At 36.7% G+C, this 21651-nt stretch overlaps 1 protein-coding gene across 1 annotated transcript; it reads left to right on the top strand.

Moving 5' to 3' along the window:
• Positions 1-4075: 4075 nt before the first annotated feature.
• LOC131160107 (transcription factor AS1) lies at positions 4076-7917 on the top strand. The gene is made up of 2 exons (XM_058115450.1): positions 4076-4675; positions 6514-7917. Exon 2 carries the CDS (start codon positions 6570-6572, stop codon positions 7641-7643), a length of 1074 nt encoding a protein of 357 aa, XP_057971433.1. The 5' UTR covers positions 4076-4675; positions 6514-6569; the 3' UTR covers positions 7644-7917.
• The last annotated feature ends 13734 nt before the right edge of the window (positions 7918-21651 follow it).

Below are 21651 nucleotides of genomic sequence, written 5' to 3'. Positions count from 1 at the left end.
TAATTTTTAGATATGTTGAAATAAAATTTATATGTTCAATAGTTAACAAAGAAAAGAATAATGAAATTTTTTTTTGTTAATTTGATCACCAAACAATATCTTGAGGGGTTGGAAGAGAAAAGAAAGGAAGGAAAAATGAAAGGAAAATTTCTTTTTATTGTATTTTCTTTCCTTATATTAAATATTATTAAAAATTATAATTTTAAATATAATTAAAAATTTAAATATTAATAATACAAAAAATTATATTTTTTTGGAAAAAATCTGCCGAATACTTTATTCTATTTTAGGGCGACTGGCACCGACTGCATGCATAAAAATAAAAATAAAAGCAAAGGGCAATTTGGGCAAATAGGTAAACAAAGAGGGGCAAAAGTGGAAAGGTATGGTAAACTGAGGGAAGTGCTAGTCAGTCCATTATAGGGACTTTTGAGTAATTTGGGAGGCACATAGAAGCAGAAGCGTTAAAAAATAAAAGAGGGATGGCGAGGGGTGGGAGGCAGCGGCAGTGGGGAGGAAGAAGGGACGTAACGTATCGCTGACAAATATGGATCAGAGCAGAAGGTCCCGTCTCCATCAACGGTCGTCCCTTCTGCCGAGAAACCCGGACTACAGTCCCCCAGCCCCAACTCACTGGGCCCCATTGACACGTGTCAGTCTTCCTCGGGAACCCCCAGCACCTAATCATGCCCTCTGAAGATCCCTTCCCACTCAATCCCCACCCTTCATCTCCTCCCTCCGTCCTTCCGTGCGCCGCACCCCTTCGCGTACCTTATAGTTTCCTCTAGGCTTTGTTTGCGCATTCCGACGAGACCCAAATCGGATTTGAAAATTTTAGAAAGCAGAGGATTGCCCTTTATTTGTGTTGGGATACACGTGGCATTTTACATTTAGTTCTTGTAATAATAAAAAAAAAAAAATATATTATCATCATTATAAGGTGTTTTTATTCTTGTGAAACCCTAGAGTGTTGAACAAAAAAGGCTGATTATTATCTAATTCCATATTTGGCTTGTTATTAACCATGGCCACAATAGGGACTTCACCTTAATTATTATTATTTTTAAAATGGTATTATCATCACAAAAAAATATTATTATTTTTGCACGGTAAAATGGTGAATTTGCTCCTGCCTTCTCTTATTATTTTTTACTAGTAAAATAAAAATTAAGAAACAAAATTGTCATTTGTTATACTTGATAAATTGTCATTATAATTTTAAAGTATTAACATTAATACGTCTCTTCTCCTGTTATTAATATTGACACTTAGGGTATAATTCAATGTGAGTCGGTCAACAAGGACACCTATCTACTAAATGGGTTATTGATATAATGATGCTTAAAGGATAATTTGACTTGAGTGGGTCAATGAAGGCACCTATCTATTACATGGGCTAAGAATGGTAATAGTAAGTAATGTTAATCATCAAACAAAATTTAAGAAGGGATCTTGAATATTTAATGGTGAATATAAATATAACTTAAATAAATTTTTAATTTAAACTATTGATACATAAGTAAAGCATATAATACGAAAAATAAGGGGAAATGTGTCACAAAAATGGTGATTTTTAAAAGAAAATTTTTGTTAGAGTAAAAAATGTCCGATTTCAAAATATACCTCTAACTAAATTTATAATTGAAAATTTTCCATCCTATTAAAAAAATTATGAAATGAGGACCAACATTTGCGCAAAAAAAATTTGCAGGGACATTGAAGTGTTAGCACAAAGAAAGTAAGAAGGCATATTAATAATTGCAACAGCTTAGCATTCCCAAAAAGATGATTACGTTTAGGCCCCCTTCTTTCTCTTCTCGTCACGTCCCCCCGCACCCCGCCCTCCTGCAGAAAAGACGACGCCACAGCCGCTGCCAGCCAACCACCCCCCCACGCCCCCCCCCGGCCTCCCCTCTTCTGCTCTGTTCAAAATTCAAATGGGTTTTTTTTGGGGTTTCAATAAAGTGAAAAAGATCAATTTCAGGATGATAAATTCGGAATTCCGAAACGGAGGACTAAGGGGGTTTTGCTATGGTGCGCGGGGGAATTTCCCGTTTTGCGTTGACCGACGGAGGGAGGCAATTTCCGGAGCGGTGAGAGGGGAAAACGGAGCGTCCGGATTGGGGTGTGGGGCCCGAATCCGTCTGCGTAACGGGTAAGGGTGCCATGCCCTTTTTAATTATTGGGATGGGAATGGGCTGTCATATTAATATTGCATGGCTACATCCATGCTATACCAATTGGGAAGGGCCACGGTGCGGTCCCCTCCCTTCCTAAATACATGGCTAACACCGTATCACGACTTTGCCCAATTTTTTTTTTTTACTCTATATTTTCACGTAAAAAGTAAAAATTAAAAATGTAACTTAGAAGATTTATAAATAAATGTGTAATGTGGGTAATATGGTTAGACTCTCAATGGTATTTTTGGTTTTTAACAATTATTTTGCACTTGCACTTAGTAAAAAAACAAAAAAAAAAGTATGTTACATCCCGTGAATATGTGATTTTGGATGTGCCATGATATTCATAAAAGTAGTTTTACGTGTTCTGAATTTCAATGACATGTTCAAAGTTTTATTCATGTTTTTTCTCATCTCTTATGCATTTTTAAAATATTTTTTGATAAATGTTATTGGTAATATTATGTACTAGTTGATTTTGTTGTGTAGTTATAAACTTAGTTTAGTGCTAATATGTTTTTAACTTTTAGAAAACAAATTTTCAAAAGTGCGCTTTAGTTTGAAAATTTTGAACAATCATAAAATTACTATCGCTTCTTCTAAATTTCCAAATTTTGTGTTGAGGTTTAAGCAGAAAATTGAAAAGACTAATAAAATAGGGATAATATAAATTTTTATGATCGATGTTGAAAAATACTGTTTCGTAGTAAAATTTGTCCTTAATTTTACAAAAATACACCATGCCATCATCGTTTAAAATTTTATTTCAAAACCTAATTATAGAATCTAATGGCACAAATATTTTTTTTTTTCTAAATAAAATTCCTAAGGGTTCATTAGGTATGGATAATAAGAAAAAAGCAGCATTGCTAACCTCTAACAGTGACTTAAGTGATAAACTTAAGACCCTTCTAATTAAAACATTAGGGCTCAGGGGTTTCGACTTTTCACTTTAAATAATATCTTGATATCTAAACAGAGAATCGTAAATGAGTAAATCTACTATCTCAATAGATTAGTTAAGTATGCAAGAATTTTGGATATCAATGTTTCAAAAATAAATCTTTTTTGTTTAATTTAAAGAGCTTCTTGGCCTCCAGGAAAATAAATTTTTTCAACCATAAAAATTCTTTTTGTTTAATTTAGAGTTGACTTAAATTGTGTGAGGTATCTATAGGCACTATTTAATAATTTTTATCTTATGCATTTAATATTCAAATTAGACAATTTTCATATTGATACCCATAAAATTTTTTATATAAAATTGAAAGAATGATATTTGTTAATTTTAAGAAAAATTAAATAAAAATTTATGAAATATATAAGTACTAATACATGAATGAGATCATAAATAAATCAGTAAGAATTTTATGAAATTATCATTTGAAAATACTAGGCATAGGCTTGCTTAATATGTATTTATTTAATTTATTTATAAAATAAATAACATTTTAGCTCTATAATTCAATTAAATTTGTTATTTTATTGATAATCATTATCTTAATTATAAATATTTTTAAAATAAAACTGAATATATATTAGTTGTAAGATTAATATATATATAATTTATTTAATTAATAATTTTATTAAATTGTTATAGAAAATAATGGAAAATCAAAGTAATTTCATATAAAATATAAAATATATGGGGTTGGGACCAAATAATATCTGTCAGAAGGGTTACCTAACCCGCTTTCCAATAATGTTATTAGAGGTACGCGCCTTTCAGGTAGCGTCAAAATGCGATGCCTTACATCCATGCCAGACAAACGGGAATGTGCGTCCATCTTGATAATCAAATTATCAACCTAATCCACGGCTAAGATTCGCCTGTGTTTCCGTTGCGTAACAGCTCCGTGACTATAGCATCCACTTACTTCCATTTTCTAGCCAAGGGGGCGCGCGTGTGTGTTTTACGCCCGCGATACTCTGGGTGAAAACCCCAAACAGAAAGCCGCGAAATGACGGAGGGCGGCGCAGTTTAGGCGCTGAAATCGAGCGTGCGCTACTCCCCTTAAAATGCACCCATTCCTCCCGTCCCCTCCCCCTCTTCAGTTCTTCGCCCCCCCTGCTACTCGCAGCCTTCCCCCTTTGTAACTGTTGGCGAAGCCACCCCCGGGCTTACGATAGCACATTCCCTTTGTGACATCAGCACGAGCCTTGAATCTCTCTACCTGCCTTTTTCCCTTCCACTCGCGTGCCTTCCTTTTCCGCCATTGTCAGATCTCTCTCTCTGGAACTTGCTTTAGCTCGCTGGTCTAGTCTTATCTTCTCTCTCTCTCTCTCTCTCTCTCTCTCTCTCTCAGCCTTGTTATATTCTTGGCTCTGTGCTTTCTCACTCTAGACTGCGATTTTGGCATCTCCGTAGGGGCTTGAAATCCACTGATTTTGATTCCAATCCTGTTCTTGCTTCACTACTCTGTTTCATCGACGTCAAACGCTGGAGATGCGTCGAAGAAGAACCGCCGTCTTGAATTCCTCATAAGAGAAATGTAAGCTTTCTTTCTTCGACTTTCCGCTTAGTTCCGGGTCCGGAGAACTACTTCTCTTCCTGTTTTCTTACTTGCCCTGTTTACTGTCCCGGAACTGCCTAAGCTTATCTTGGTGTGATTTTCTTCTCTTTATCTGTCATGTTGGTGTGATTAAGTATTCTATAACTTTGTTTTATAATCAGTGAATGTTGTTCTGTGAATTTATTTGTGTTGAAGAAAAGTCGGGATGGTCTGACTAAGTAGCATTTCATTTTGTCTGATATTTTCGTTTTGCACTCAATATTATTATTATTTTTTTCATATTGTTTGATAAGGATCATTGTGCTGGGGAATGCTGGCCACAGGCGTGGGAAACTTCTACGCTCACAAACTTACAAGATTATTCTATTTTATTTATGAGCCAATTTGCTATTTGGGAATGCTTTTTGGTTCTTGGGTTCATAGAATAAGTCAAATCGGAGGTCAGGAATTTTGGTCTTTAAGTAATGTGAATAGTTATATGCCATCTGCACACTGTTTATAACATATGTGTGGGCATGTAACTTTAAGTGTCGAGTCAAGTTTGCTTTTCGGGGTCTACCTTAGGTATCATATGTGCTGCTTGTGAGGATCAAATTGGGATTTGGGATTTTGTGCGTTTCTACATGATTTTTTGTGTGTTTTAAGGTCAAATTGTCTCAAGTACAATGTCTTTACCTCTTGCAAATTAATTGCCATGTGCATGGCTGGTGACGGATGATGATGCAACCATAGGGTCCAACGTGGGTGATTTTTTTGATATAGATACCTTCTTTTACTTTCAGTAATTTATTTGTTGTGTATATTTGTTACTGTGTTTAAAATAAAAATTGTTGACTATAAAGTTCTGAGATCAATGCTAACTGCAATAAGACTTTTATATTTTTAAGTGGAAAGTGGTAGAAGGGATGCCCAAAAAGATCCAGACGAAAAAAAAAAAATGATAACTTGTACTCAGGCAGTCAGCCTACAAATGAAGTGAGCAAGGGTTGTACTTGCAAACATGTTAGGCATTACAATTTTATAAATTGTTCTCCACGCTCATCACTTTGCCAATGAAGGTTAAGAATTAGCAAACTAGTATCTTTGTGAAATAGAGGTTTATGAATTGTGTCAATTTAGTGGGCACAATTTGATCGATTGCTTTTTGTTTCTCATCTGCAGAAAATTTTGGCTATATTCTCTAAATCATTTGTTAATCCTATTTTTCATTTCACTGCAGCTCTGTTCGTGTATCAACTATATGGTAGAATTTCTCAGCAATAGTGAATTAGAATTTCTTGATCATTGTCTTGAACCATCTTTCAAGGGAGTACATTGAATGTCGATATGGTTTTAGTGTCTAGTCTTATCAAAAATTGTATGTGGTCTTTTTCTCGATGTATAGAAGCTGCCTACTAACTGATAGGTCACACAAATGTTTTGAAGGCCAATGTTTGAATTTTTTGCTTGAAACATATGCTATTTATTTATTTTTTATGTTTTTTATTTGGTGGAATGCATTGAACCTAAGTATAGTTTTCCTGATGGATTGTGGTCTCTGGAATCTTTTATGCGTAATATAAATGGTCTACTATATTTCATCATAAAAATGTTTGAAGGTCAATGTTTTAGAAAATGCTTGCTTTCAACACTTTTGAGGGTATGGTACATGTTGCTGGCGGTTGAAGTTTTTGTACCTTGGTTGTAGGGCTTGTAGCTCGTTATAGGTTCAGGTTAACCTCCCTTCTGTGAAATCTTCAACGCCCCTGGTAATTAATCTCTAGTGTATTATATCAGATTTGAAACTGACTAATGTTTTACTAAATGGCAATTTTCAGATACATCATGAGGAGCTTGTGTTTGAGGCAATGGACAGTGGTGTTTGCAGCTGGAAATGAAGGAGAGGCAACGTTGGAGAGCTGAAGAGGATGCTATCTTACGAGCATATGTCAAACAATATGGCCCAAGAGAGTGGCACCTTGTGTCTCAGCGCATGAACACACCACTTGACAGGGACGCCAAATCCTGTTTGGAGAGGTGGAAGAACTACCTCAAGCCTGGCATCAAGAAGGGATCCCTCACTGAAGAAGAGCAGCATCTTGTCATCCACCTTCAGGCCAAACACGGAAACAAGTGGAAGAAAATTGCAGCTGAAGTCCCAGGCCGTACAGCTAAGAGACTAGGGAAGTGGTGGGAAGTGTTTAAAGAGAAGCAGCAGAGAGAACGAAAGGAGAACAATAAGGCGGCAGCAGACCCGATTGAGGAAGGCAAGTACGATCAGATTCTGGAGACTTTTGCAGAGAAGCTAGTGAAAGAGCGTCCTGCCCCGCCGTTTCTCATGGCTGCATCCAATGGGGGCTTTCTTCACACCGACCCACCTGCTCCACCTCAAAATTTGCTTCCTCCATGGCTTTCTAATACGAATGGCACATCCGCTGTCAGGCCACCCTCCCCTTCAGTAACCTTGAGTCTCTCGCCCTCCACGGTTGCAGCATCTCCTACGATTCCATGGCTGCAGCCGGAGAGGGGACCTGATAATACTCTTGTTTTGGGCAGTTTGCAACCTTCTGGAGCACTGTCCACATGTGGGGAGAACCTGCTGGTTTCTGAGCTTACTGAATGCTGCAGAGAGTTGGATGAAGGGCACCGAGCTTGGGCAGCACATAAAAAGGAAGCATCCTGGAGGTTAAGAAGGGTGGAGCTGCAACTGGAATCAGAGAAGGCGAACCGGAGGAGGGAGAAAATGGAAGAGATAGAGTCAAAGGTGAAGACTCTCAGGGAAGAACAGAAGGCTACTTTGGATAGGATTGAGGCTGAATACAGGGAACAATTGGCAGGACTGAGGAGGGATGCAGAAGCCAAGGAGCAGAAATTGGCTGAACAGTGGGCTGCAAAGCACATGCGCCTTACCAAATTTCTTGAGCAGATGGGCTGTAGATCCAGGCTTCCTGAGTCTAATGGCCGGTGAGGAAGATCTGTTCTCCGTGGCTGGCATAGTTGGAGTTAGGTTTGGTCCTCCACATTGGTCTTCATGCCTTTTAAGACCATCCACTCATCATCTCCTCCCTGGTTCATCATGTGTTCATTCTCGGCTGATATTCTAATTATTATTATAGTGTCTATTTGTTTTCACTATCAAATCATCACCTGCACTGGCTTGATCTTGGGTTAGCATTAGCTAAACCTGCTCTCTTTTATATCAATATATATATAATATATAATTGAAGTTCCATTGGTGCTAACCTTTTGTTAATTGAAAAGGGATGATGCTCTAGCGTGCTTTAAATTAATGCCCCTTTATGATGGATCCTTGAGAGTTACTTAATGAGAAGCCCAATTCATATGTTCTATGATGGGAAAGCAGAGGATTTGTAGATTTTGAAATCTTTTATGTCATTGCATTTTCGAATTCCTTGATGCTATGCTTGCTTGGAGGATTGAAGTTACATTGTGTTTGTTTGAATTTAAACAAAATTTAGTGTAAAATTATATTGACCGTCTTATAATTCTAACATAAATCAAAAAATCAAGTTTTGGGAATTCATGTTCCCAAACAATGATTAAGAGTCTTTGAGGTTGAATGTTTTTGTAGATTTGGATAAATGGGTGGTGGGCTTTTGATCTTCACTCGAATTTACAGGGGACTTCACCAAGAACTTGTGGCAGTTTGCCGATTTCTCAGTAGGGCAGCAGGAATTAGGATTTTAGGGGTTAAATGGTTAATGGGTTAGTGGGTTTAGGAGCCAAAACCCGAACTCAGGTTTACCTATTTATAAATGGATGGGTCACGAGTTGATCCGTTTAGAATGGGTTAACTTGCATAAATTGAACTTGTTTTAAATAGACAGGTCGGGTCACCGTTGGGTTTTGATCCATTTTGCCACTCCTATTCCCAAACAATGACTAAGAGTCTTGAGTTTCAAGTTTTTTGTAGATTTGGATAAATACAGAGTTTAGCTAAACAAAAGCGTCAGTATTTTATTAAAATTTACATAAATAAAATTAACTATACGTGTTGGAAATGCAAAGGAGCAAGGAGGGTAGGGCTAAAAGCATGCCAAGTTGAGGCCCCCGCGCCGGGGGGGGGGGGTGGGGGGGCGTGGGGTGGGTGTTGGTTGTGTTAAGCTCAGTCCAAGTTCAACTTGAAAAGAAGACTACTAAGCTTAGTGCAGACTCAGCCCAAAGCTCATAATGTGCCTTGGGTTCTCGGGCCAAACCATTCATTTAGTTTTTATTAATCCTCAATTGAGGATGGTTGCAAATCTCATCCTTGACAACCGTGTAGAATATGTTTATGATGACCTTGATTCCGTACTTGTAGAACCTGTTAATTTTGATGGACTTGATTTTATTTGAATTGCTGAATTCAACTGTGAACTCAAGTCTATAGGTCAAGGTCATGAGATCCTCTGCATTTGATTTTAGAAGGAATGAATTCACTGGTCATTTGATTTCTTATCTATTCTCTTCTCACCCTATTTCTGGGTATTTTGCAACCAGATTATTTCTTCTCCACTCGTGCCAACAATGGAAGTATTTAGTATTGCAATAGGCACTGTAGTTTTGAAGGAAGTCCTTGACAGCAAGTACTGGTCAAACTACTTAATTTGAATGTTGAATGCCTAGCAACATTTGAGTAAATGACAATTGACCTTTGTTTTTATACAAATCAACAAGAGGTCTGTACACGCGTAGAAAATTATTTTTTAGTGATAAAAATCAATGACGAAAATTACGCTCGCCTCCTTTGTCATGAATATTCATTAAAATGAACTAATCACCGTTTAAATTGTTAAGTATGCCATTACAATCAACAAATATAGTGTTTTACAAATGATGCCAATTCTTTTCTGTCTTGTTTTCCGTTCCCATTTTATCCATGTTAATGATGAGCAAAATTTGCTTTATCTAAGCATAATTGAATTGTGTGAAACATCCTTCAACAAAATTTTACTTACTGAAATGAGTATCTAATGAATTTATGATGGTCCTTCATTCGACACTTTCTGATAATAATAAAAAAATAAAAAAAGAAGAAGACATGTCCGGTGGAAAGAAAATCCATGAAGTTAATGTGCAATTTTTATCATATTTTCTTCTTACATATACTAATGTGAAGTAAAAAAAGTCATGTAGACTAGATATTTTTAAATTTAAAAGTTGAATTTACAATAAACATTGTGGGAGGACATTTTATGAGTGTCACAACGTCTCAGAAATGCGTCTAGAATGGTGAGAGATTATGGATTTTGATATTTGAATGGAGTCGTCACTAAGTTATTATTTACTTTAGTGTGATTAATACACTTATTTACTGCTCATTTATTGATTTCTAGACTATTCTTAGGTCAAAAAATCAGTAGTCTTAGTTTACTTTACTAGAATTGGGATCGAGAATTCAGTTATACGAGAGAAATTATCAGTACCCCTACACACCCGTTCTATGAATGGTACTTAATTAATTGTAAATTATCCTTAAATTGAATTTGATGATCTTTAATTAACTCATTTAAAATAAACAAACAAACAAATAAATAAATAAAAGTAAACTAATAAACAAATAAAATAAATTAAAAGATGTTTAGTAAGACTTACAAATGAGAGAATCTTGTTAGATAAATTCCACTCAGAGCTAATATAAGTGAGGTCGGAAATACCTCTTTACCCTTTTTGAAATCATCGGGAGGCAACCACACAAAAAATCAAGTAAAATCATAAAATTTTGAACAAAAATGGTTTTAAAAAAATATTCCCATATTTTTGTAGAAATTTTCTAAAAATTTCCCACATTTTTCTAAACTTTTATGGAATTTAAAAAAAAAAATTCCCTCATTTTTTTGTGTGTTTCATTTTCCATTTTTTTAAAAAAAAAATGTTCTAGTCAAAATAACTCAAAATATTTTTCCTGATTTAAAAAATATTGTCTTTTCTAAATTCTTCCTGCTTTCCCCCGCGTTTTTTTTTAATGATTTTTCATTATTTTTCTTCAATTTAAAAAAAATAAATTTAAAATTAAATAATGAAAATAAATAATTTAATATATATATAAAGACAGTTTAAGAAAACATTAATTTGTCTGAGCCCAAACATTCAAACCACTAACTTAAATTCACTAACTTAGCCTCTGAGCTCAAACTTAACCCAATTTAACCTAACCTAACTCAAGTTAGGTAAACATGTTTGGACAATAAGAAAATATAGAGAATATCATCAAACACAATATTTTAAAAATCGAAAGAGAGATAGTGTACTTATCAGTTGAGTTTTCTTCAATTTGACCATAAAATTGTAGGATTCTTCTTGGATTCCAATAGTTGAAGTTGCTGCTGCAATGAAGCTGTCAAACTTTTAGCTCAATCGGACGAGAAATCACCATCCAATCGTTTATATCAAGCTGACTACGCAGGTACCTCCAATTTTGAAGCTACTGTTGCAATGTGGTTTTTATCAAAATTTCAACTCAATTGGACGAGAAATCACCATCGGATCATCTAGATCAAGTTGAGTGCCCAGGCACCCCCAATCCCGAAGCTACTGTTACAATAGATGTTGTCCAAGCCCCAAAACAAAAGTTGTCAAGTTCCAAATGACAATATGACCATCCATAATGAAGAAGGATGAGTCATGAGCCACCTGTCAAAATTTCAGCTCATTCAGATGCGAAATCACCATATGATCATCTAGGTCAAGCTGATTGCGCATGCACCTCTAATATTGAATTTTTCAGCAAAGAATACTTTTTTTCTCCCTCACTCTTTCTTAGCACGAAGCCTTTTTTTTTTCTCCCCCTCTCTTCTTGTGTTCTCTTTCTTCTTTTCTTAAGCCTTTATTTATAGGCTTGGAGATTCAATCAATTTTAAATTTGATTTGATCAATCAATTTCTAATTGATCAACAAACTTAATACAAATTGATAATTTGACTAGTCATGCCAATCAATTTTATTTTTGATTTTTTACATATTTCACACATGTTTATTTTGTTGATTTTTTCTTGTAGGTTTAAATTGGAAGCTTGAAGATGTTGACCTACATTTTTTTTTCATTTTTATTGTATTTTTTTTATTTTCCAATGTAAAATGTACTTTTTCCTTTTTTTGTATTTATTTTTTTAATATTTTTTCTATGAAATAAAAAAAAAATATTCCATTTTTTTGTTTTGTTTTTTTTTTTTTGGTTATATAGGACCTCGGATAATTTTGGGTGTTCTTAGCTACCCCTCTTTATAGGTTTGTTACTGAAGATGAAGAAACACGTCTCTTATCGTCTTTTAGTAACACATCTATAAAGATAAAAGACACAAGTTTTGGACTGTGTCTTATATAACAAAAAAAAATCCCCCTATAAAAGAAAATATATAAATTTACAAAGATGTATGGAATCCCAGGACAACTCATAAACTTACAGAGTAAGGTGTAAAATGTCATAGTTAATGGAAAAGATTACTACCACAGGTTTGGAAATCATGCTATGAACCTCATGAGAAACTTTTAATTGAAAATGATTACTCAGATTTAGGGAACTAAATGCCACATACCTCTAAAACAATCAAAACAACTTGGATGAGACCTCTCAGATTCGGAACTATAAAAGCCAAAACCCTTTGAGATGGTCAAAACAACTTGGAGTGTAAGTGATTAATGCAACTTGGATGAGACAAAAATGGTCAACTTGGATAGGACCTCTCATATTTGGGAACTATAAATGCAAAAATCCTCTAAGATGGTCAGAGCAACTTGGAGTGTTAGTGGTTAGTACAACTTCAATGGGACAAAAAATGGTCAACTTGGAAGAGACCGAAAATAGTCAATTTGGATGAGAAAAAAAATGGTCAATTTGGATGGGACTGAAAATGGTCAATTTGAATAGGACCAAAAATGGTCAATTTGAATGAGATCATTCCAAAAATGATTAACTTGGGTGGGATCATTTCGAAAATGGTGAACTTGGATGGGACCATTCCAAAAATGGTGAATTTGGATGGGACCATTTGAAAATGCTCAATGTGGATGAGACCATTTCAAAAATGATGAACTTGGATGAGACCATTTAAAAAATGGTCAACTTGGAAAGGACCATTCCGAAAATGGTCAACTTGGATGAAACTATTCCAAAAATAATCAATTTGGATTGGATCATTTTGAAAATTATCAACTTAGATGAGACCATTCCAAAAATGGTCCACTTGGATGGGACCAGTCGAAAAATAGTTAACTTGGATGAAACCATTCCAAAAATAGACAACTTGTATAGGTCCACTTCGAAAAATGGTCAACTTAAATAGGACCGTTTTGAAAATGGTCAACTTAAATAGGACCGTTTTGAAAATGGTCAACTTGGATGAGACCGAAAATGGTCAATTTGAATAAGACCGGAAATAATCAATTTGAATGGGACCGAAAATGGTTAATTTGGATGGGATCGAAATGGTCAATTTGAATGAGACCAAAAATGGTTAATTTGAATGGGACCAAAAATGGTTAATTTGGGTGGGACTGAAATTGGTTAATTTGGATGAGACCAAAAATAGTCAATTTGAATAAGATTGAAAATGGTCAATTTGAATGGGATCGAAAATGGTTAATTTGAATGGGATTGAAAATGGTCAATTTGGATGAGACCAAAAATGGTCAATTTGGATGAGACCAGAAATGACCAATTTGAATGGGATCGGAAATGGTAATTTTGGAAGGGACCAGAAATGGTCAATTTGGATGAAACCATTCAAGTTAATGAAATAGCTAAGGCGACTTGAAAATACTCACTTGAACTTGGAGACTAATGCCCCAAGTATCTGACATGGACAAAATAACTTGGAAGTAACTACCTGGATTTGGGATGTCGCATGCCTTAGGCAGAATGCAAACTATTTTGATTCACAAAAGACAAATGAATTGGATGGGTGAGAATTGGAATGAACAAAATTTACACACGAAAATTTGTATGATATGATCATAATGATATGTGATATGAGGACCCCTCCTGACTCTACTAATGCTATGTTTTTTTACAAAATGCAAGTGAATGACTTCCTAGCATGTCTTAATGCAATGCATAAAAGGCATGATGATGTATGAACTTTCTTTTTCCAATACATTTGTGATTTTTAAATCAACAAATCAAATTTTGCAACTGATCTTTGTCATATTTTTGAATTCCAATCTGATATGAGTGCCCCTATATTTTGTTTCCTTGAAACTCGGCATGACATTTACCCCAAGTTACTTATGACTAGTCATGTTCATATTGAGAGTTGAAATGTTTTACTGAATTTCCTCAACAAGAACTTTCTTAGGATTGTACTCTTAATGTTTTAAAATCAATTTGAAATTTAAATGAATAAATATGCAATCAGATAATCCAATCTCATTAAGAATATGAATGGAATGTTTAAACTTGTCGACTTTTACTTTATTTATGTGTTTATTTAACAGGAAACAACTTTACCAGTACTTTGATGTTGGTGTAACTTTGTTGTTAACTTTAGAGAATCATATCAATGGGCAAACACATCTTTTTTTTTTTTTTTTCTTCTTTTACTAGCTTCCTATGGCAACAGGCATGACTCATCCATTGCATGCCCCCTATATATTTTTACTGAAAATATGACACTAGCTTCCCATGATACTTTCTTGATTTGTATTCCATGACTTATTTCAAGCTTTCTATCTTGAATTGTAGTTAGTGTCTCATTAGGTATTCTGATCAATATTCCGATCTCAGGGTGGATTTTAAGACACAGGACGAAATGTAAGCTAAGGATTTATGTTTCAATAAGAATAGGAAAACAAAGGCTCAAAAAGCCTTCCCTAAAATGACATTCATGCCCCTAGTGATAGCAAAGGTTGACTAAATTTGCTTTTTGAACAAGCTGTCTACGTACCTTATTAGGATAAGGTCATAACATAGTTCAAACCCTAACGAGTTTGACAATTCATTTGAAGTACTGACACATATCAATCAGGTCAGGACTTTCTTTTTGGATCATAATGTAGGCTGAGGGTATTGGTTAAAGAAGAAAAAGATTTGATAAAACTCAAAATTATCAATTTTTTAAAGGTAACATTGGTCAAGGATCACCCATGAAGTATGCCTCTTATTTTTTCTTCATTTTTCTTTCATCTTTATTTTTTTTTTAGTACATCTTTTGTTTTTCCTTTGCGAAGGAATCTTAGCTCCCCTTTTTATCTAGAACTCATTTGGGGTCTTATATTTTTTCCTTTTAAAATTGCCCTAATGTGGGTTATGATCATTTGATGGGTTATTCTAGAAATAGATTTTTTAGGCTCAAAGGGGCTAGCAAGGTATTTTTTTTCTTTGACTTTATTTTGGGTAGCAGAAAGATAACCTGCCATCCTTTTGGCAATAGCTATTACCTTAAACGAATTGTCAAACACTAGGAAACCCAAACCCAAGCTAAATTTCTAGCAAACTGATTTTAAGAAAAAGTTGGTTTAAATTCAGGCTCAAATGGTAAATCAATGTTTGGCCTTTTTTTTTTTTTTTTTAAGGAATATTGAAACATGCATAATTTTTCCCTTTGTTCATAGTGATGAATATCTCCATTAACTTATCCATATGACCCTTAATCTCCCAAACATCTTGACGGGCCTCCTTATAACTTTGTTAAAGTCTCCTTAGGATATTTTCCAAATGCTCACCCGTGATTTTAACCTTTCTCATGGAATTATGAGGATATAGAGATATTGTCTTGTTTTTCCCAACATTAGAACCTCAGATCTTAGTTCTACCACCCTGAAACATTGCTTTTGGAAACAATTGGAACATGAGCTAGCAATGACCCAATGACTATGTCTATGTATGCATACCTATGCATGAGATGCATGAAAGCAATGCAACATAAACAATCACTTAGCCATAATTATTAGAAAAACCTCATCACCTAATGAAAACTCCCAAATCAACACAGATTTTGATATACAATCCTTAATTTAAGACTCGGGTTATTTTCTTCAAACTCAGACCCACTTATTTTCCTCTGTTGACTTTTAAGAATTGTTCTGTCTGCTAAGTATCCTGCTTTCGAAAAAAAAAAAAAATTCAAGTAGGAATTCTTTCATGTAGCTCTACCTTTCCCTATAACCATACCCTTCCTGTTAAGGCAAGACTTGACAACGAACCCCTATATATATATATATTTAAAAGGGAACTTCTTAAGGGCACAATGGTTGGAGATTGGAAGGATTAATTCGCTGAATGCACTGAATTGATCAGACTACCCCTCATGTTCTTTCTTAATCACCTCAATTCCCTTAATTCAACTACTTTTTTGATGATTCTTGTTGACCCTATGGGTTATACCCTGTTTTGATTATGACAAATATTCAGGTATTTAATGATTGTCGAGTTGATGTGCAGGTTTATCTTGGTAGTATCCTATGATGGCACTCAGAGATCCGGAGGAAAACAAAGACCCTGAAGACCCTAGATATAATTTATTTGTTGTAATTTATATTCAGATCTGTAATATTTAAGTAGGAACGGTCTGTAATAGTAAATAGGGCTTTGATTATAAAAATTGCATGCATCACCTGTATGGCTTAATACGTAAGCTCAAAATGAAAAAGACCTTAGATAGGTCAACCGACACTGGACTTTTTTGATGTCTTCAAATTGGACCTCAAGTGACCTTAGGACACACACATTTACACATATGTTTGTTAGACACTTTGTCGCGACGTCCCGGACCCAGCCCAGAGAACCAATCTCTGGTTAAAAATGGGTTCGGCTTGCGAACTGGGAAAAATGAATGTGTATTTTGAAAATGTGAATTTTCGTGGAAAACGATGTGTGGTGGAGTCGCCACTAACCTTTTGAAGTGTGGTTAGAACACTTGATTGCTACCCCGTTAGGGGTAGAATCGGTCTGCGTCACCAAAGTCGGGCTCGGGAGTATGGTTACGCAAGGGGAAGGTATTAGCACCCCCTACACGCCCGTTCTAACGAACGGTACCAGATTAATAAAGAGTTTTCCCGAAATAAATGTAATAAGCCTTTAAAGATTACTCCCTTTCAAAAGTAAAAAAAAAAAAAATATGAAAATACTATATAGGTATTCCCTCAGAACCGGGGCAATCCAATACCCCAAAGAGCCAATGCTCTTGATCGCAATCATTGGGAAGGAAAATCGAAAATAGGATACAAAATACGCTCCCGGGGATTTTGAAATCTATAGGTTTTTTCTTAAAGTATCAAAAATACTATTCCGAGAGGTTTTTGAAATTTGTTCGGGGTTGGAATGATTTTTTCTTGTGCCTAAAAAGATATTTTTGTGATTTTTTCTAAGTGTGAAAATAATTTTTGTGATTTTTCCCGAACTTTCAAAATAACACAAATGAAATCAGTTGAAATCAAAATGTGAAAATATTTTTGGAATTTTTGAAAATTTCATGTTTTTTGTGAATTTTATGGATACAACAATAATATACAAGCGAAATGGAGAAAACCGGGGTGAACCAGTTTGGGAATGGTGAGCCGGTCAAACGTTGACCAGTTTGGGGGAAAAACCAGTTTAAGGTCTTGGTCGAGACCAATGATTTTTTAGGGTTTTCCAATGTTCTTCCGAATACAACAGAATTTTAGACAACAATCATGAAAGTCATAGTTTTAAAAATATGACTTTAGAATGTATTTTCGAAAATCTTGAATGTAGGGAAACAGATCTAACCTTTGCCAAACATGTTGGAAACTTTCTTGGATTTTCTTCAAAAATTTTCAAATGTAAATAAGTTTCAAAGCCTTAAAATATTTTTTTAATTTTTTTTGACAATTTTTTTTTTGAATTTTTGTGTCTTTTATGAATTTTTTTTTTTTTTTTTATGAGTTAAAAAGAAGCCATTTAAAATAAAATAAGAAACGAAATAGAATCAAATAAACCAGCAGAGGTCGATTCAGGAAAGGGGGGGGGGGGGGGGAGATGTAACATAGGAAGAGAAAGTTCATTAGTCTTACCTATCGTCTTTTTCTCCTCCGGTCTTCTTCTCCTGTCTGTGAATCTGCAGGGGTTAGTCTACAGCGCCTTCCCGAGGGTTGTTCTTGAGCTCCGACTCGAGGCACTAGGGAGTACCTTCTTCAAATAGAGTGACCCGGCACCGGTAGGAAAAGGGATCAATCGATTGCTTGATCTTCTTTCGTTTTCCTCTGCTCCGGTCTTCTTTTCCTATTGATGAGTCTACTAGGGCCGCTCTACAACGTCTTCCCGAGAGTTGTTCTTGAGCTCTGATTTGAGGCACTACGGGGTGCCTTCTTTAAATGGGGTGACTCAACACCGATAGGAAACTGGATCAATCGACCTCTTGATCTTTTCTAAAAAAATACTAGCTTCACAAACTCATGATAGAAAACTTCAATATTTGAAATCTTCTCCTTACCACCACTAAGAGCTCTCCCCCCTTTGTGCTTGGAATGAGAGGGCTATTTATAGACTTAGCTTGGGGCAAGCATAGGAAAGAAGACATAGGGGAGTCATGATGGGGGGAACCAAGTATGGGGGGAAGAATGATGAAGGGAAATTAGCATGGGAAGAATGATAAAAGGAGAAAACATGACATGTGGTGAGTGATGATGGAGGGAACAAAGTATGGGATGAAGAATAATGAAGAGAATATAGCATGAGAAGATTGATAAAGGGAGGAAACATGACATGTGGTGAGTGATGATGGAGGGAACAAAGTATGGGATGAAGAATGATGAAAAGAATATAGCATGGGAAGATTGATAAAGGGAGGAAACATGACATGTGGTGAGTGATGATGGGGGGAACAAAGTATGGGATGAAGAATTATGAAGGGAATATAGCATGGGAAGATTGATAAAGGGAGGAAACATGACATGTGGTGAGTGATGATGGGGGGAACAAAGTATGGGATGAAGAATTATGAAGGGAATATAGCATGGGAAGATTGATAAAGGGAGGAAACATGACATGTGGTGAGTGATGATGGGGGGAACAAAGAATGGGATGAAGAATGATGAAAAGAATATAGCATGGGAAGATTGATAAAGGGAGGAAACATGACATGTGGTGAGTGATGATGGGGGGAACAAAGTATGGGATGAAAAATTATGAAGGGAATATAGCATGGGAAGATTGATAAAAGGAGGAAACATGACATGTGGTGAGTGATGATGGGGGGAACAAAGTATGGGATGAAGAATTATGAAGGGAATATAGTATGGGAAGAATGATAAAGGGAAGAAACATGACATGTGGTGAGTGATGATGGGCGAACAAAGTATGCTTGCATTTGATAAATTAAAATAAATAATAATAATAATAATAATAATAATAATAATAATAATAATAATAAGAGGGTTCTAGAAGCTATGCGGAGACCATCGAAGATGTGTGGGGCCCACGCCCATGTGGGGTCTACAAGCCGTTTGAGGGTTACAGGAACCCGAGCTAGCAAGGCACCGGATATGTGGATCCAAGCTAGCATACCAGAGGGGGTAACGTGCACCGGATGTAGGAATTCGAGCTAGCATACCAGGAGAAGTGGGGCCCACAAACCGTGTGGGGCCCAATTGAGATATGTGGGGCCCACAAGCCATGTGGGACCTAAGATGTGTGGGGTCCACAAGCCATTTAAGGGTTATAGAAACCCGAGCCAGCAGGCACAAGCATGCCAAAAGAGGTAGCGTGCATCGGATGTAGGAATCCGAGCTAGCGTACCAGAGCGGGTAACGTGCATCGGATGTAGGAATCCGAGCTCGCGTCGGGGGTAACGTGCACCGGATGTAGGAATCCGAGCTAGCGTACCAAAGAGGGTAACATGCATCGAATGTAGGAATCCAAGCTAGCGTACCAGGAGAAGTGGGGCCCACAAACCGTGTGGGGCCCAATTGAGATATGTGGGGCCCATAAAGCCATGTGGGACCTAAAAAGATGTGTGGGGTCCATAAGCCATTTAAGGGTTATAGGGACCCGAGCCAGTAGGCACAAGCATGCCAAAAGAGGTAACATGCATCGGATGTAGGAATCCGAGCTAGCGTACCAAAGCGGGTAACATGCATCGGATGTAGGAATCCGAGCTAGCGTACCAAAGAGGGTAACGTGCATCAGATGTAGGAATCTGAGCTAGAGTACTAAAGAGGGTAACGTGCATCGGATGTAGGAATCCGAGCTAGCATACTAAAGAGGGTAACGTGCATCGGATGTAGGAATCCGAGCTAGCGTACCAGAGGGGGTAACGTGCATCGGATGTAGGAATCCGAGTTAGCTTACCAGGAGAAGTGGGGCCCAATGGAGATATGTGGGGCCCACAAGCAGTGTGGGACCTACAAGGATGTGCGGAGTCCACGAACACCATGGGACCTACAAGAATGTGTGGGGCCCACAACTAGTGTGGGACCTATAAGAATGTGTGGGGTCCACAACCAGTGTGGGACCTACAAGAATGTGTAGGGTCTACAACCAGTGTGGGATCCATAAGAATGTGTGGGGTCCGCAACTAGTATGGGACCTACAAAGATGTGTGGGGTCCACAACTAGCGTGGGATCTACAAGAATGTGTGGGGTCCACAACCAGTGTGGGACCTATAAGAATGTGTGGGGTCCACAACCATGTGGGAAGGTTTTGACATGAGGTCTCCTCGGAAAGGCCTGGTTAAAATTGGGGTGTCTACACACTTCATTAGGGTTTGTATGCTTCAAGATTGAACCGAAATGCACATATGGTGCACTTTCGGTCGACCAGCCAAGCCAGTTCATTTTGTCTTGGTTGACCGAAACCTCTTTGGGTCAACTGATTGACCAAGGTCCTCGTTGACCGAACCTATGCAATTCAAAAACCCCCCGCGGTCGATCGAAACCCTCTATGGTCAACATTTTGACCACCTGGTCGACCAAACCAGGTAGTTCAAAAAGCCTTGGTCGATCGAAACCTCGTTGGGTCAAAAGTTTGTCCATCTAGTCGACCGACCCTTTTTGTACTACAACTACCTGGTCGACTGAAGGGTCCTCAGGAAAATTCCTAGCGGTCTGGTCGACCGAGCCAGCCAGTTCAAAATGGCCCGGTCGACCGAACCTCGGAATATTGGAAAATTGCCCTCTCTTGGTCGACCGAACCCTCAGTTCAAAAGTCCCCTGGTCGACCGAACCATATGAGACTTGGTCGACCGAACCTATTCCGGTCAACCGGACCTCTCGGGTTGCCCTGATTTTTACCGCAGTTAAATATTTTTTAAACAGGGTTAAAATGGTTTAAGTGTCATTAAACTTTTCCAATAAATAGATCCCCAACGGTCATATTTTCTCCCATGCCTATATATATGAGATCATTTGAGAAAATTAGAGGGGATTAGCTACTTTGATTAAGGGAGAATTCTCTAAAAATCCAAAATCTTATAATACTCATATTTGAGCCTCCTACACTTATACTTACCTTCTCATACTGATTAAACTCTTTGTAAGTTGATTGAGTGTCAGTCTAAATAGGTTTGCTCTCCCTCTCTTGATTGATTGATTTGATTTTTACGATAGCGAAATCTAAGTGTTCTTAGGAGGCTTTTGCTAATAAGCTTATCCTAAGAAGACTTGCTTAAGGTTCTGAGTATTGCATTTGTGTTGCAATATCTTAGGAAGCTTGTATTGTCTTTGGGTTGCAAATCATTTTCAAAACATACTCAAATATCTTGTGTGATTTATATTGATATATTTGTGAAAAGATATTTGCGTTTGTGATAGTGATCTTTGTTGCAATATTCACTCACTCATACATTATTTGCTAAATACAAAGATTACACATTGTTTGCAAACCAAGCATATACATCATTTGATACTTACATGCTTGAGATATCCTGCTGATTGAAATACTTAAGACTTGACATCTTTGTGTGAACTTATTTGCTAAATATCTTGTGATACAAAGATTGATTGTTTGTCACTCTCACGTACGCATTATACATATAGAAAATACTTTTGAGAGTTGAACCATCTAGACCACATTGAGCTTACA

The sequence above is a fragment of the Malania oleifera genome, chromosome 7 (assembly GCF_029873635.1).
Source record: "Malania oleifera isolate guangnan ecotype guangnan chromosome 7, ASM2987363v1, whole genome shotgun sequence".
Classification (NCBI taxonomy): domain Eukaryota; kingdom Viridiplantae; phylum Streptophyta; class Magnoliopsida; order Santalales; family Ximeniaceae; genus Malania; species Malania oleifera.
The sequence above is the reverse complement of the archived record's forward strand: the minus strand, read 5'-3'. Positions and strand labels throughout refer to the sequence as shown.